At 44.5% G+C, this 15,121-nt stretch overlaps 1 protein-coding gene across 1 annotated transcript in view; it reads right to left on the bottom strand.

The window, feature by feature from the left end:
* Nucleotides 1-15,121, bottom strand: part of LOC308236002 (polycystin-1-like protein 2) — a gene marked incomplete at its 3' end in the record, with an annotated part of 89,127 nt that overhangs the window by 37,780 nt on the left and 36,226 nt on the right. Inside the window, 13 exon segments of the mRNA XM_080645218.1 lie at nt 1,931-1,933; nt 1,937-1,987; nt 1,993-2,145; nt 2,854-2,967; nt 2,971-3,071; nt 3,775-3,974; nt 6,473-6,509; nt 6,512-6,612; nt 10,302-10,480; nt 12,341-12,442; nt 14,477-14,527; nt 14,531-14,695; nt 14,699-14,707. Coding sequence (XP_080501344.1) covers nt 1,931-1,933; nt 1,937-1,987; nt 1,993-2,145; nt 2,854-2,967; nt 2,971-3,071; nt 3,775-3,974; nt 6,473-6,509; nt 6,512-6,612; nt 10,302-10,480; nt 12,341-12,442; nt 14,477-14,527; nt 14,531-14,695; nt 14,699-14,707 — 1,266 coding nt within the window.

Below are 15,121 nucleotides of genomic sequence, written 5' to 3'. Positions count from 1 at the left end.
GCCTAGGACATGACTACCCATCATAAACTGCTCTTAGTTAAAAAGTTTTAATTTCAGACCATCCTTTGTGGTTATTTTAGGTCTTTGAGTTTGTAAGGCCACCACGCAGGGCCCCCCACCTCCCTGAGCTTGTCAGATTTAATATGTGGCCTCTTTTTGCCCACACAAGAAAAAAAAATTTTGAACATTTCTATTATTTCATGTGCATTGTAAGGGAAACTTGACCTCATTACACGGAACCAGGCCTGGGTCCCTGGACCCTGAGCTGGGAGGCTGGTGCCCACAGGCACGTTTTCTTATGGCAATAGGGGCCCTGAAGCATCCCTGTCCCATGATCCTTATCCAGTCACCAGTGAGAAGTGAATGTGGAAAAGGCTATGGCTGGTTCAGACTAGATGTTGGTAAAGGCCTAGGGCAACATCGGCTCCTCCTCCCTCTGACTCAAGCCTCCTCGCAAACCCTTCTGACTTGTGACTCCCTCACTGAAGCTTCAGCTAAGGTTCCAGTATCAACAGCCTTCCTGTTGCAAGTGTTCTGGCAATATTTCTGAAAGATGCAATCACAACACCCATTACTGAATACCTGCTTTGTGTTAGGCTGGAGCCTAAGAGTTGCATGTGTCTTATGACTTAAGTCAATCTTTGCAACAAGCCAAGGAGCTAGGTGGATCATACTTCCATTATTTTAATTTAAACAACCACATGTGGAGAGTGGCTGTCATATTGGACAGCGCAGATACAAAACTGTGGGAAGTTCTGTTGGGCAGCCTTGTCTAAACACTGGCAGCATGGATCTGGATGGAAGATGGACAGGAAAGGGACAAGAGGGGAGAGACTAATTTAAACCAGAATAATGTATCTCACATAGAACTTAATAAAAATGAAACCATGTTACAAAATTCTAGCAGAATATTGTCTCAAAAGGCTCTAAATTTGAGGATTGCTATCTATCTGCTAAACAGAGATTAGCAAGTGTTAAAGAGGTGTTGACACAGTAGTACCAAACTAAGACCTTTTTCTTGACTTAATTAGATGGATTGGAAGAGAATGGAGAGGAATCTTTTTCACTCTGTGATTCAATGTTCTTAATGTTTTTTTACTGTCTTATCCATCATCTGTGTCCTGTCCCACACATTTGGAAATGGATCTGTTTTGACTTTGCACCCCCCAAATACTTTACAGGAAAAAGAAATGGAGGCACAGAGAACTGAAGTATCTTGTCCAAGGTTACACAGCCCATTAATGGCAGAGCCAGTACCCAGACATGGTTCTTCTGAGTGGCCCAAGCTATAAGGCTGGCCAGTGCTATTCTTAGCTAAATACAGAGGAACATGGCTTTTGCTTTGTGCATTCCATAATGACCTCCTATGCTGAGGTCGTCTTGTGCATGTTTGTTACATGCTTTCTATGTGTTGCTTGGGGCCAGGTACTGGGGAATCAACAGAGACAAGATGGTCAGGTGGGTCCCATCTCACAATGCTCATGTTCCAGGAAGGACAGTGCAGACTTTAAACAACTCTCCTCACAATTCATGATTTGGCAACAAGCAGTGTGAAAACAGTGTAAGGGAAGCTTCAAGGCTAAAGAGCATGTGCCTGGAGACCCTGTTGTGGGCTCCCCTGAGGAAGGGATGCTTAAATCCAGACCATAGGCTTACTAGGAGTTAGCCAAGTGAGGAAAGGAGAAAGAATATTCTAGATTAAAAGACTAGGCTGTGTGAAGGCCTTTAGTGGGAAGGCATCTTGGCATTGTGAAGAGAGCAGGGTGACTGTGGTACTGAGATTGAGGCAGTGGCAAGTGGTTGGAGTGAAGGCTGGTGAGGGAGACTCTGGTAGGACTTCTTGACCCCTTAGTGAATAGACATGCCCTCAGTCCTGTCTCCACCTGGATCCAACATGCCCCCCTGTCAGCACAGAAACATCAGGGCCTACCTCTCACTTCTCTGTCCCAAGAGTGAGTGTTAACGGGCCCTCTCTCTGTTTGGCTTCTTCCAGAACATCTGCCCTGCCATGTTCTGCAGACAGATGATGTCTTCCAGCAAGGCCAGCTGTTGGTTGATGTCCATCAAGTTTGCCAAGTCCCAGCCTGAGGCAGGGGATGGCATTTTCAGAACTTGAAACAGGGAGCTGACAAGTCTCCACATATCCTGCAGGTCAGACCAGGTAGGATAAGGGGTGTTAGCTATAGCTAAGTGGGCAGCCAAGTGGTCAAAAGCATTCGCCCTGGGGCCGGACAATGTGGGTTTGAATCCTAGCTCTGCACACTGAGACATGATGTTGGACCACCCTGTGCTTCCATTTGTCACCTATAAAATCCCTCTTCTAGGATTTGAACTGGTGCATTCCAGGCTGTATTCCTCAAAGTGTAGCACTTTTAGGCACTCAACAAGTGCTTACTTACTGAGTGCATGAGTGCAGAGGGAGTCCTTTCTATGGGCTTCCAGTCTGATCTATGATGAAGGTGCAATATTTTGCACACAGTATTTACCCCAGAAATGTGTGTGTATGCATGTGTGTATATGTAGGTGTTGGTTTGTATATGTGTGCATGTGTGTAAACATTTATAAATTTGTGTATGTGTGCATGCACATGTATGTGTGTAGATGTATATATTTGTGTATATCTGTATGCATGTAGATGTTTGTAGGTATGTGTGTTTCTTTGTATGGTGCACATGTGTTATGTATACATGTGTAGGTGCACATGTGTACATGCACATGTGTGTATGCACTTGATGAATCTTGATGATTGTTACTGTCAGAAAGCATGAGGTTGTCAGGCCCTAATGCTGAGTTTACACCCCTACTTCTGCCCAGGCTGGAGCACCTCCCACACCACCAAGGCTGAGAAGATACCTTGGTCACCATTTCAAGTGTCAGAAGGCCATCCTCCAGGGGCTGTGGTGAGGGGGTTGGACTGGGAGACCCCCTGTCACATTTCCCAGTTTTCTGCTCCTTAGTGACCCGAGGTCAGGTGTTTCGAAAGATCTGAACAATCAGGAGGTTGATGGGGAACATGAGGAGAGAGCTCTCCAGCCCAATCATCACTTCTTGCCAAGTAAATTCATTTTTACCTGAGGCAGAGGAAGGGAAAAGGTCAGTGGGAGAGTCTCTTCCTCTTCCAGGAGGTGGCCATGCAGTAAGGATTAAACTTGCCCAAGGAGGGGTCTGGCCCCTGAGTGGCTCCTACGAGGTGACCTCTTAAGCCCTTGGGATGTCCTGCGTTGTAGGTACACCTTTGTTTATCTGGGGTCTTGGGTCACACTGTATAGTCTATGCTAACAGTGTGATTTATGGTAGGGACCTTGGCCACATGATATTTCCTCAACCTCTGGAGGAACTGGAGGATAAGGCTAGTCATGCAGGGGAGCAGTCACTTCTATGTGAACAAGCCCCCATAAAAACTCAGCAAGGCTTGGGTGAGCATCCTGGTTGGCAATACTCTATGTGTATTGTCACATGTCATTATCAGGAGGAATGAGCACAACTCATTCACAACTCCACTGGGAGGAAACAACTAGAAGCTCCCCGGTTGGTCTCTCCTGGACCCTGCGCCATGTGCCTCTTCCCTTTCCTGGTTTTAATCTGTGTGTTTTTCTCTGTAATAAGTATGAGTATAGTTGTACAGTATTTCTGACTTCTGTGAGTCCTTCTAATGAATTATTGAAACTGAGGTGGTCTTGGGAGCTCTGGAACTGTGTGGCATTTCTGGAGCAGTGACAGCTCATCTTCACCAACCACTCATCTTCACCTGACTGCCATGACAGTGGGAATTACCCAAGTCCATTTTTTGCTCAGCTGGGTCCTTGGGAACACCCCAAAACATGATGCTGGTCAGCATGGTGCAGAGGAGCAGGTTGAAGCAGCAGGACACCCTCTGGACGCGGGTGAAGTTGCTCCGAGCTGAGCAGCTGAAGATGGAATACCAAATGTGTCTGTCCTGGAAGCCCATGGAGGTCTTCATGAAGAACAGGTGGCTGTGGACAGGCAGGGAGAGAGGGACAGCCACTTAAGGAGATAGGATGGGAGAAGACTGGTCTCTTTGGAATAATCTTGGGATGAGAAGGTGGGGTTTGTTTCTAAGATTTATCACCTATTTTTCTATTGTATAAGAAATACATCAACCTGGCAGCATCACTTAGAGTTAATGATGGGGACTCTGAACCAAGTGGGCTGGAATCCTAGACTGCCCTCCTACTAGCTGTGTGACCTCAGGCAGGTCGCTTTCCTCTTTGCACCTCAACTCACTCATCTGTAAAATGAGGGTAATAACAGAACCTGCCTCACCAGATTGTCGAAAGGATTAACAGTGATAATTCTTATAAAGCATTTGGCAAAGTAGCTGGCATATAGGTGAATGTTCATCCGTGTTAACAATTATTACTTTTGTTATAATTTTAAGGTAATAATAGAACTATAATATTATTGGATTTGTTATAATTAGAGCATTAAAAGATATCAGTTAAAATTCCAGGTTCTGAGTTCAGACTCAGTTTGAGAGAATTAAAATTAACAGATAGGGTCTCTGAAAATGGTACCACATTCCCCTTAATTCGTATTATTTCTCTGTGAATACAATGTAGTTTAACCACAGAAGCTCTCAAGGGCTCAGATTCTCTTGAGAGTGTGCAGAGCTGATATTCTCAGCTGGCTCTGTTCTTATTGGTCAATGCCAGCACCCTCCAGGGTTGTATAATACTTGGATGCCACCCTGGGGTGTGTGGGTGGCTTGGACTCAGAGTAAAGAAAGAGGTCAGTTGCCAACAACAGCAATTTTCCAAATGGTTGTTCTACTCATTCAACAAATATTTGGTGATCCTAGCACTGTGGGCCAGTGCTCCACTGAGCACCAAGGATTCATGGACTAATGACACGCTCCTGCCTGTAGAAAGCTCCTTGTCTAGTTTTTAGGCATCACATGTTTTGATACAATTGGAGGATAGTATCTGCTCCTGCAATTGGGAACTTACTCTGAGCCACTCACTGTGCTAAGCCTTGTACCTACATCATTTCATGGGACCTGCACAGGTCCCTTTTGGGGTAGGTACATTGAACAACTAATTTTTCAGATGTGGAAGCTGAGACCTGAAGAGGTGAGGGACTTATTTAAGGTCATGCAGCAAGTCAATAGCAGGCATGTGGGACTTTGTGGTCCATCTCATGTCTTATTATACCTCTTTTGGGGTCCAAGTCTCTCTAATTCAGACTTTTTCCCCCTTGGAGGCTGAGCTGCTGCTCACAGTGGCAGCTGAAAGGAAAAGTCACATTTCAGTAAATGCACTGGAAACAGACTTTAAAAAAACAACAACAAACCTAACTCAAAAGACATTTAAGCCCTGGCCAGTGTAGATCAGTAGTTAGAGTGTCAGCCTGTGCACTGAAGTATCTCAGGTTCAATTCCTGATCAAGGGCACGTACCTGGGTTGTGGGTTGATCCCTGGCCCTGGTCAGGTGCATGGGGGAGACAACCAATTGATGAGTCTCTCTCACATGGATGTTTCTCTCTCTCTCTCCTGTCCCTTCCTCCCTCCCACTCTCTCTCTAAAAATGGGAGGTGGGGAAGCAATGGAAAAATATTCTGGGGTGAGATTTTTTAAAAAGCCATTTCTAGTACAGATCACAAACCCAAGTGCTTAAAGGGGCCCAGGTAGATGTAAATAAGTCAAATAAATGAGTGAAGTGGGTTGGAAGTAGTGTAATAGGGAGTGTGAGGACTGTGGTAAACTGGAGAGCATATGGTCCCTGTAAGAGGAAGGCTGAGACTGAGCTCCAGCACATTGGTGTCATGCAGGAATATTGCTTCAGCATTCCCATACTTGCCATTTTTTGTGAAGTCTCTTGATTTTTAAATATTGGAAACAGACTTAGTGTTCACTGATAAGAGAATGGTTGAATGAGTTGTGGGGCATTCATTCTACAGAACATTATGCAGCTGATAAGGAAAAGTTTGACCTTAACATACTGTTGTATCATTTTGAGTAACACAATTTTAAAAGAGATAAGATAAACAACATTCTATGGTGTTATATGTATGTGTACATTTTAATTTGCTTTTATGTGTTTGGAGATAGATGTGGAAGGAAGGAAGTAAAGCAAAGTGAGACAAATGCTGGTGTAAAAATAACATGTAGAAGAAGCCCCAAATGAACAGACATTGAGTCACCATTCAAATCAGTCTGTTTCCTCATAAAAATATTATTCTGTGACATTCATAAGGAAATATGCATAACTGTTTCAACCTTAACTATTTTCATCACTTTGAAGATAACTCTGTCTGGAAGGGTCCTTGTCCCTCCAGGGCCTTTTATTCCCAACAAGAAAAACTGATTGGTCATTAATGTTACACACTCAAAGCCACCCAGTTCTGATAGCTGAAATGTGCTTTTATTTGGCTGCGCCTGGATTGTGATGCAAGTTCCCTAGAAATGAAAGAAGAAAGTAAAGAGCATGTGCTTAAAAAGGAAAAAGAAAGTACCTGAATTGTTTCCTGTCCTGCTCTGAAGCCACTGGAAGTCAAGGACACAGTCTCCGACATCGATGGACAGCCACGAGTTGCAGAGGAAATACCACTTCCTGCCCATTGCCAGGTCATGCGCAAGCACCCGGCTCATGTACCTGGAGAAAGGACCCACACTTTTGAGGACAAGGTCAGGGGGGCGAGACTTCTTTGAACACCTTTGCAAACCTGAGCCCAAGAACAAGAGCTCCTGTAAAGAGAGATTTTATTTTTTTCTTCACTGTTCTTGATGCCTTGATCAAAATGCCCCAATCAGTAGGTGAATTTGGCCTCACGTGGGGAGTTCAGCTAGGGTAGGGAGCCAGCTGTTGAAGGCTGCCATATTTTCACAGTTATGATGCTAGAAATGATTAACCCCAACACAGGGTGAAAGGGCGGGGAGAGACCGACTCCATGTTCCCTTTGTTCCATGTCCTCCACCTTGTGGAGTCAGGTTCCCGCCCTAGAACCTCTCCAAGAGCCCAACCCACACTTTTGAATTAGCCAATAGAAATGCAAGAGGAAAGTAAGCCGCGCCCTGCCCCCATGTGCAACCTGACCCCGACCAATCAGTGGAGGCCACACTACCTCACCCCTCCTACCTCTCCCAGGCCCCCTATAAATCAGCGTGTTTGGGGCCTGGGGCTCTCTCTCTGCCTCCTGCCGCTGCTTCGGCGAGTGTGGTGGACGGGGAGCTCAAGCTAGCTTGATTAAAGGCTCTTGGCTTTTGCATCAGATTCGGCTCCCTGGTGGTCTTTGGGGATCACGAAATCTGGGCATAACAAGGGCAGCAAGAACAAGTGAAAAAGGAAAGACAGGTTATCTAAATGTGTGCATTCAGGGAGGTGCAGACACAAAATTTGATCCTCCCATAGGCTTCCTTCCACCCAGAGAATATGCCTACTATCTATCTTGGACTCAGGACTTTACAAGTATCATCTAACCTGAGTTAGAAGAAATGAAGTCATCTCACCTCTGCTGGAATGTCAGATCCAGTAGCAGCCAATTTCTCTGTTGCATTACAACCAATAAGAATAGTAATAATATCAGTAGCCACTCTTTAATGAGCATTCACTGCATAATGGAGACTAAACTAAGAAGTTCTTTTTAAAAAAAAAAGATTTTATTTTTATTGATTTCAGAGAGAAAGAGAGAAGGAGAGATAGAAACATCAATGATGAGAGAGAATCATTGATCGGCTGCCTCCTGCAGGAGATGGAGCCTGCAACCCTGGGCATGTGCCTGACCAAGAATCAAACCATCACCTCCAGGTCAATAGGTTGATGCTCAAATACTAAGCCACGCTGGCCGGCTAAACTAAGAAGTTCTTTACATGCATTTTCTCATTTCTGGGAGGACAGCCCTGTCAGGCATGCCAGAGCCACGTCTGTTGAGGTCACACAGCCTGCTGGGGAGGCTGACATCCAGTGACTGGTGGATGCAGTGCCTGGGCATGATCAAGACCTAGGCATCTCAACACAAGTCAGGACAGCTCCAGAGTTCCCTGGGGGATGGCGGGGAGCGAGGGGGTCAACCGGGCTGTTTTTGGGCTGCATCGAAACTTCTCTCTGTGCTCATCCTGCTTCTTTCCCTTCCTTCCCAGAGGTGACCCCAGATACTCCTTTTTTAAAAAAAATATATTTTATTGATTTTTTACAGAGGGGAAGGAAGAGGGATGGAGAGTTAGAAACATCGATGAGAGAGAAACATCGATCAGCTGCCTCCTGCACACCTCCTACTGGGGATGTGCCTGCAACCAAGTTACGTGCCCTTGACCAGAATCGAACCTGGGACCTTTCAGTCCACAGGCTGACGCTCTATCCACTGAGCCAAACCGGTTTTGGCCCAGATAGTCCTTAATAAACACCCTGCATGCTCAACTCCATCTCAGCGTCTGCTTCATGGGAACCAACTACAACTGAAGCACTTAAAGTATTAATGTTTAATCCCTTAGGTAAATCAAAGGCAGCAATATAAATGCTGTTGTTTTTTTTTTAATATATTTTATTGATTTGTTACAGAGAGGAAGGAAGAGGGATAGAGAGTTAGAAACATCGATGGGAGAGAAACATCGATCAACTGCCTCCTGCACACCTCCTACTGGGGATGTGCCCGCAACCAAGGTACATGCCCTTGACCGGAATCGAACCTGGGACCCTTCAGTCCGCAGGCCGACGCTCCATCCACTGAGCCAAACCGGTCAGGGCAATGCTGTGTTTTTCTAAAGCTGCCAGCCGCTGATGGGTGGTCAGGCTGGAAACCACTCATTTTGATCACTAGCTTTGACCTCAGACAGAATGGGGAGGCGTCTTGGCCTTGAACTTGCCAGCTGTTGTGACTTTGGGCAAGTCAGTTATCTTCCCTGAGCTTATATTTTCCTCCTGTAAAACGAGGATATTAACAGTACTTGTCCCTGAGGGTCATTGTGACTATGACCTTAGTTTAGTGCTCAGCAGCGGCAGCTTCTTCTACCAGAGAATCAGCTCCATGTCCTCTTATTTGGCAGGGTTTGTCTTCATGATTGGCATCTGTCCCCATTTTACAGATGCTGAAACAAAGAGCTAAATGATAGGTTGATGCTGCAAAAGTGCTAAGGGTGGAGCTAGCACTGGACCCCAGGGCTGCAAGTTCTAGTTTCTCTCCTAGATACTGATTCAATCTCTGTGGCCTCTGGACTGGTGGTTCGTCCTTCCTTCCTTCCTTCCTTCCTTCCTTCCTTCCTTCCTTCCTTCCTTCCTTCCTTCCTTCCTTCCTATTGTTTAAAGTATTACATGTCTCCTTCCCCCCCCCCCATTGACCCCCGCCACTCCCAGCCCCGAGGGCAAGCCCCCACTGCCCCAGTGTCTGTGTCCATTGGTTATGCTAATAGGCATGCATACAAGTCCTTTGGTTGATCTCTAATCCACACTTCCCCGCCTTCACTCTGAGGTTGGACTGTCTGTTCAGTGCTACCTTGTCTCTGGATCTATTTTTGTTCATCAGTTTATGTTGATCATTATATACCACATATGAGTGAGATCATGTGGTATTTATCTTTCTCCGACTGGCTTACTTTGCTTAGCATAATGCTCTCCGGTTCCATCCATGCTATTTCAAATGGTAAAATGTCCTTTTTTTATAGCAGCGTAGTATTCCATTGTGTAGATGTACCACAGTCTTTTAATCCACTCATCTGCTGATGGGCACTTACTACTAGGCTGTTTCCAAATCTTAGCTATTGTAAATTGTGCTGCTATGAACATAGGGGTACATATATATCCTTTCTGACTGGTGTTTCTGGTTTCTTGGGATATATTCCTTGAAGTGGGATTACTGGGTCAAATGGGAGTTCCATTTTTAACTTTGAGGAAACTCCATACTGTTTTCCACAGTGGCTGCACCAGTCTGCATTCCCACCAGCAGTGCACGAGGGTTCCTTTTTCTCCACATCCTCGCCAGCACTTGTCATTTGTTGATTTGTTGATGATAGCCATTCTAACAGGTATGAGATGGTACATCATTGTGTTTTGATTTGCATCTTTCAGATGATTAGTGACTTTGTTACTAATTGTGTTTTGATTTGCATCTCTCGGCCTGTTGTGTGTCCTCGTTCAAAAAGTGTCTATTTAGGTCCTTTGCTCATTTTTTTGATTGGATTGTTTATCTTCTGGTGGTCCTTTCTGACCCTCAGTTTCCTTAACTGTGAAATAGGAATCTATTCCATGTGTCTTTCAGAGGCCTGTGAAGATCAATAAGGCAGCAAATGCATGGTGCCCAGCCCTGGCCTAGGGCTTAGTAGGTTCTTGTGGTTTGCTCAACCCCTACTCACCAGGTTGGCTGGTCCCCTGAGTTGTCATGCCACAGCCGCAGGCTCCTCAGTTCCCCCAGGGGGAACAGGGTGGAGAGTAAGAAGACATTCACTCCTCCTTGTTCAAAAACTGGAATGTCAGAGTCTGACAGGTGGTGGGGCTCACTCTCTCCATCCAGGCCACATAGGGTTATAGTCACCTGAAATCCAGAGACCACAGTGGCCAGCTTCACATGGTAACCAAGCCCCACTGGCAGTATTTCATTGGAAATGTAAAAAACAAACAAACACAAGGAAAACCAGCAAGCATGGCCCTTTCATCCTCTCTTCTCCTCCAATGTTGGACCTGCCTGGTTATTTTTTAGTTGTATGAAGATTTGGGGTGATACTATCTATATTCATGTCTGGTGGCCTTTCCAAACTTCCCATATATTTATTTGTAAGGGTTGTAGAGCAGGAACTGGTTTCCCCCGTAACAGTTATATTCCCAGTCTCCCAGAGGGCCTGGCATTGAGACATGAATGAATGAGTGCCCCCTATGTTGAAAATACCTAGGCCTTGCTGCATACCTACCAAGTAGGAATATTAGGGATAGGGCCCAGGAATCTGTGTTTTTCTAAAGCTATCCAGGTGATGCTGATGGGCATGCCTAATTTTCTGTGCTAGGGGAAATCAGACTAAAACTATATCAGATTGAAATGTGACTGCAACTCTCCACAAAGAGAAATGGCCTGTGCATCACAGGTTTTACTTCCTGTTTAGGACTCTTCAGTGTCAAACAAAATGAGATGGTTATTTCATGAGATGGATAAAATTGAATCCTACATTTTTTTGTTTTGTTTTAGAATCCTACATTAATTTAACAGATAGTTACTGAGCACTTACTCTGTTTTAGACTGCTGGTTGAAGACCTAAGACACAGCAATAAATAAAAATACAACAATTTAAAAAAATAAATAAATAAAAATAATAAGATTAAAAAATAAAAAGTAAACAGATAAATGCCCTACACTAATGAAGCCTAATGTCAATTTTGATAAAATAAAGACAGAATAAAAATGCCAATGGTTCTCAACCTGTGTTCCTTGGAGCCCTCAGTTTTGGTAAAGGAACCTTGGAAGCTGCTGCAAGGGATAATGTATCTGATGAGGGATATGGTGTAGGGAGGGCAGACCTAACTAAAGATGCTGAGACATCACAGAAACAACCTGCTGTATGCCTCACAGCTAAATGTTCAAGGATTTCAGAGAATCTATAAATGAGTGAAATAGTTTCTTTTTTAAAATATATTTTTATTGATTTTTTTTTTTTTTTTTTTTTTTTTTTTTTTTTTTACAGAGAGGAAGGGAGAGGGATAGAGATAGAAACATCGATGAGAGAGAGAAGCATCGATCAGCTGCCTCCCGCACACTCACCACTGGGGATGTGCCTGCAACCAAGGCACACGCCCCCGACCGGAATCGAACCTGGGACACTTCAGTCCCCAGGCCGACGCTCTATCCACTGAGCCAAACCGGCCAGGGCAATAGTTTCTTTACTACCTTCAGTCAGCCTGTTCAAGGACCTCAAGGCTCAGTTTGACCTCTTAGCTAGATGCCAGTTAATCAGTTTACCTAAAAAATATAATTTAAGACTCATTGTTTTCAAATGGTGGGCATTTTTTCTCTTTCCTTTCTCCCCTATCTCTAACAAATTCTCTTTTCCCTGTATTCATTGATCATTTTATTGACTGTTCTTCTTCATATGTGAGCAAATTTGCATGCAGGTAACCAACTAACTGAGTTATTCCTTGATAGGGATAAGAGAGATGACCAGTGGCACTATGCTAGACTCCAACTCTCCATTAACCAACTCCTCCTTTTTCTTTTTAAATATTGGGGCTTGGGGTGATATTTTATTTGACAAAAAGATTCCTATAAAAAAACAAAAAGCAAGAGATAAAAAATAACACACCCTAAAGTGCCAAATCCACTCTGCTAAAGTAACCCAAAAATGGACTGGCAAGCACTTTGCTGAGTGGCACATGCTGATTGACTGAGCGACCTTGAATGGTCAGGTACCTTTGAGGAAGTAGCTGCCCCTCTCCGATGTCCAGTGTAGACTGTCACCAGGTAGTGGTACTGGGCAAAGTGATCATTGTCCTCCAGCACTGTGACCTTCACCTGGACAGAAGGATTAAGTCAGGAGGACTCTGCTAAGTGGGTTTTTCCACTCCCCAGCAGCCAACAGTGAGCTGGGCATTCATGACAATTAAAGGGTGGAAGCAAAATTATGTATGCTATTTACTTATTCCATCAGGTGAGAACAGGGAAAAACAAACACTTTTAAAATAAAAAGTACAAAATGCATTTGTTATTAAATATGACCCAAAGTAGTCAGATTGGAAATGAACTTGGTATTATTAAGCTGAGAATGTTTGATCTGGTGAATGATACAAACTCTGTTTATATATAATTTGTTGTAGCATTTGATAACCATATTGTGCCTTTGAGGGATTTTAAAAGGAATGAATGTTAAGGTGGTTAAGCAAAAAATAAAAATATTTTCAAAAGCTGTGATGAGCCACTCAGATCTGTCAAGGGAGGGCTTGATGCCCCAGTTGCTGAGATGCTGTTGTCAGGGATGCAAGAGCCACCTCTGTTGAGGTCATGCACCCCCTGGGGAAGCCAGCATCCAATGGCAGATTGATGTGGTGCCCAGGTGTGATCAAGACTTGGGCATCTCAACCCAATTATGGAGAGCTCTGGGTTGGCGGGGCAGTCATTGGGCTGAATTTCAGCTCAGCTTCTCCCTTTACTCATCCTGTCTCCTTCTCTGCCTTACCATGGGCTGATCCCTGGCATTCCTTGATAAACACCCTGCATGCTAAACTCCATCTCAGATTCTGCCTTGTGGGAATCAACCTACAGCTAAGCACTTAAAGTATTAATGTTTAATCCCTTGAGTGAATCAAAGACAGCAGTATAAACGCTGCAGCTATTTATCTTAAGTGCCATATCATCTTAACACCCAAGAGGTGTTGCTATGTGGGGAGAGGGCAGAGAATGGAAATGTTTCAGAGCTTTGCGCCTGCATACTAGTGCTCATTTATGTGCTCACTCACTCACAGATATTCATTGGAGGCTCACTATGTGTCAGACATGGAGCATATATTGGAAAAATAATCAGAACTTCGTTGTTGTAATTTGTTGCACAATTTGTTGTTTGATCTTGTTTCTATCCTCAGACCTGTCTTATTATCAGAGTTCAAGGTTTGAATTCTGCCTCCCAGGAGGGTGGCTCTTGACCAGTTAATTGTGCTCTCTGATCCTTGGTTGCCTCCTCTGTAAGATGATAGAGGTATTGTGCTGTAAAGGGTGAACTCAGCAAGCTTGGGTTGTCCAAACCCTGCACATTTCAAAGAAATGACTGGCTCTTGTCCAGATCCTGAAAGATAATCTATAACTCCCCAGAAGGTCCAGTATTATAAGTATGTCCTTGAATACCTGGGGCCGTGGGCCACAGCAGGTACTCTATGCTAACAATGTGATTTATGGTGCGGGCTTTGAGCCATGCTGTATCAATTTGACCCTGGGCAGGAGAGGGGTGGTTTGTGGGAGACTATATAAGGAAAGTCAGTCATGTGTGCACTCCATACCTATGTGACTGACCCCCAATTAAACCCTAGACACCAAAGTTTAGGTGAGCTTTTCTTGATGGTAATACTTTGCTAGGAGAATTAAGTCTGTCCATACAATTCCATTGGGAGAGGGCAACTGGAAGCTCTCGCCTGATCTCCCATGGACCCTTTCCCTTTACTGGTTTTAATCTGTATCCTTTCACTGTATACACATAATCATGAGTATAACAGCTTTTCTGAGGTTCTGTGAATCCTACTAGCAAATCATTGAACTTGAGGTGGTCTTCACACGGTACTTTCTTCTTAGGGCTATTGTGAGTATTAAATGGAGTAATGCCTAGCATATAGTAAATCCTCAATAAATGATCAGTATCATAATCCTTGTGATAATTTTATGAAAAAGAACATTTTTACAGATAAAGAGGCTGGGGGCTGGCTTGCCTGAGATGATTACAGGGGTCAAGGCCTAGATTTGCATCTAGCCTCTTGGTTCCCCATCTGGGCTCCATTCCCTGGAGCTCCTGCAAGGGTTCACACCTGCTTCTCCCTCCCATTCCCCAGGACCATACAATCTCACCTTGGCCTGATTCTGAGCATCCTTCCTCCTTGCCCAGATCACCACCAGCACTTAGGCCACGAAGAGACAACCCACAGTAGTCACAACCACTGGATTGTCCTCAAAGGTGGCAAAGAGCTCTCTGGTCTGGTGGACATCAATGGCATTGGGCATCACCAAGAATGTGCTTCCAAAGAAGGTAAGATGGTTGCAGAGGCAGTGTGTCTGGGAGGCAGTGGTTCATGGCCCCACCTGCAACCGCAAAGAGGCCCTGGTAGCAATGCGAGTACATCCCTGAATGGCTCGAGCCCAAGGGAGAGCGATGAGAAGTGGACACTGTCCTGGGGAGAGGCTGGGGAGCCTGTTGGGAGACCAGTTTCAGGATTCTGTTTGGGTTTTTAAAATTTTAATTAAAAAATAATTTTAAAATGAGGAGAATATTACCTTTAACAAACATCTTTGTATCCATCACTCTCAATGAGCAGCTGTCCACCTTGTCAGTCTGCTTTGCCTTTTGTAGATAAGTATTGCAGGACAAGCTGAAGTCCCCTCTGTCCCTCACCCTCCACAACCAACCATTATCACACTTCGGTGTGCATCATTCTAGTCCATTCTCTCACCTGATGCTCATTCATTTTACAGATATTTGTTGAATGCTAATTCTAG

The sequence above is a fragment of the Plecotus auritus genome, assembly GCF_963455305.1.
Source record: "Plecotus auritus genome assembly, chromosome: 10".
Classification (NCBI taxonomy): domain Eukaryota; kingdom Metazoa; phylum Chordata; class Mammalia; order Chiroptera; family Vespertilionidae; genus Plecotus; species Plecotus auritus.
The sequence above is the reverse complement of the archived record's forward strand: the minus strand, read 5'-3'. Positions and strand labels throughout refer to the sequence as shown.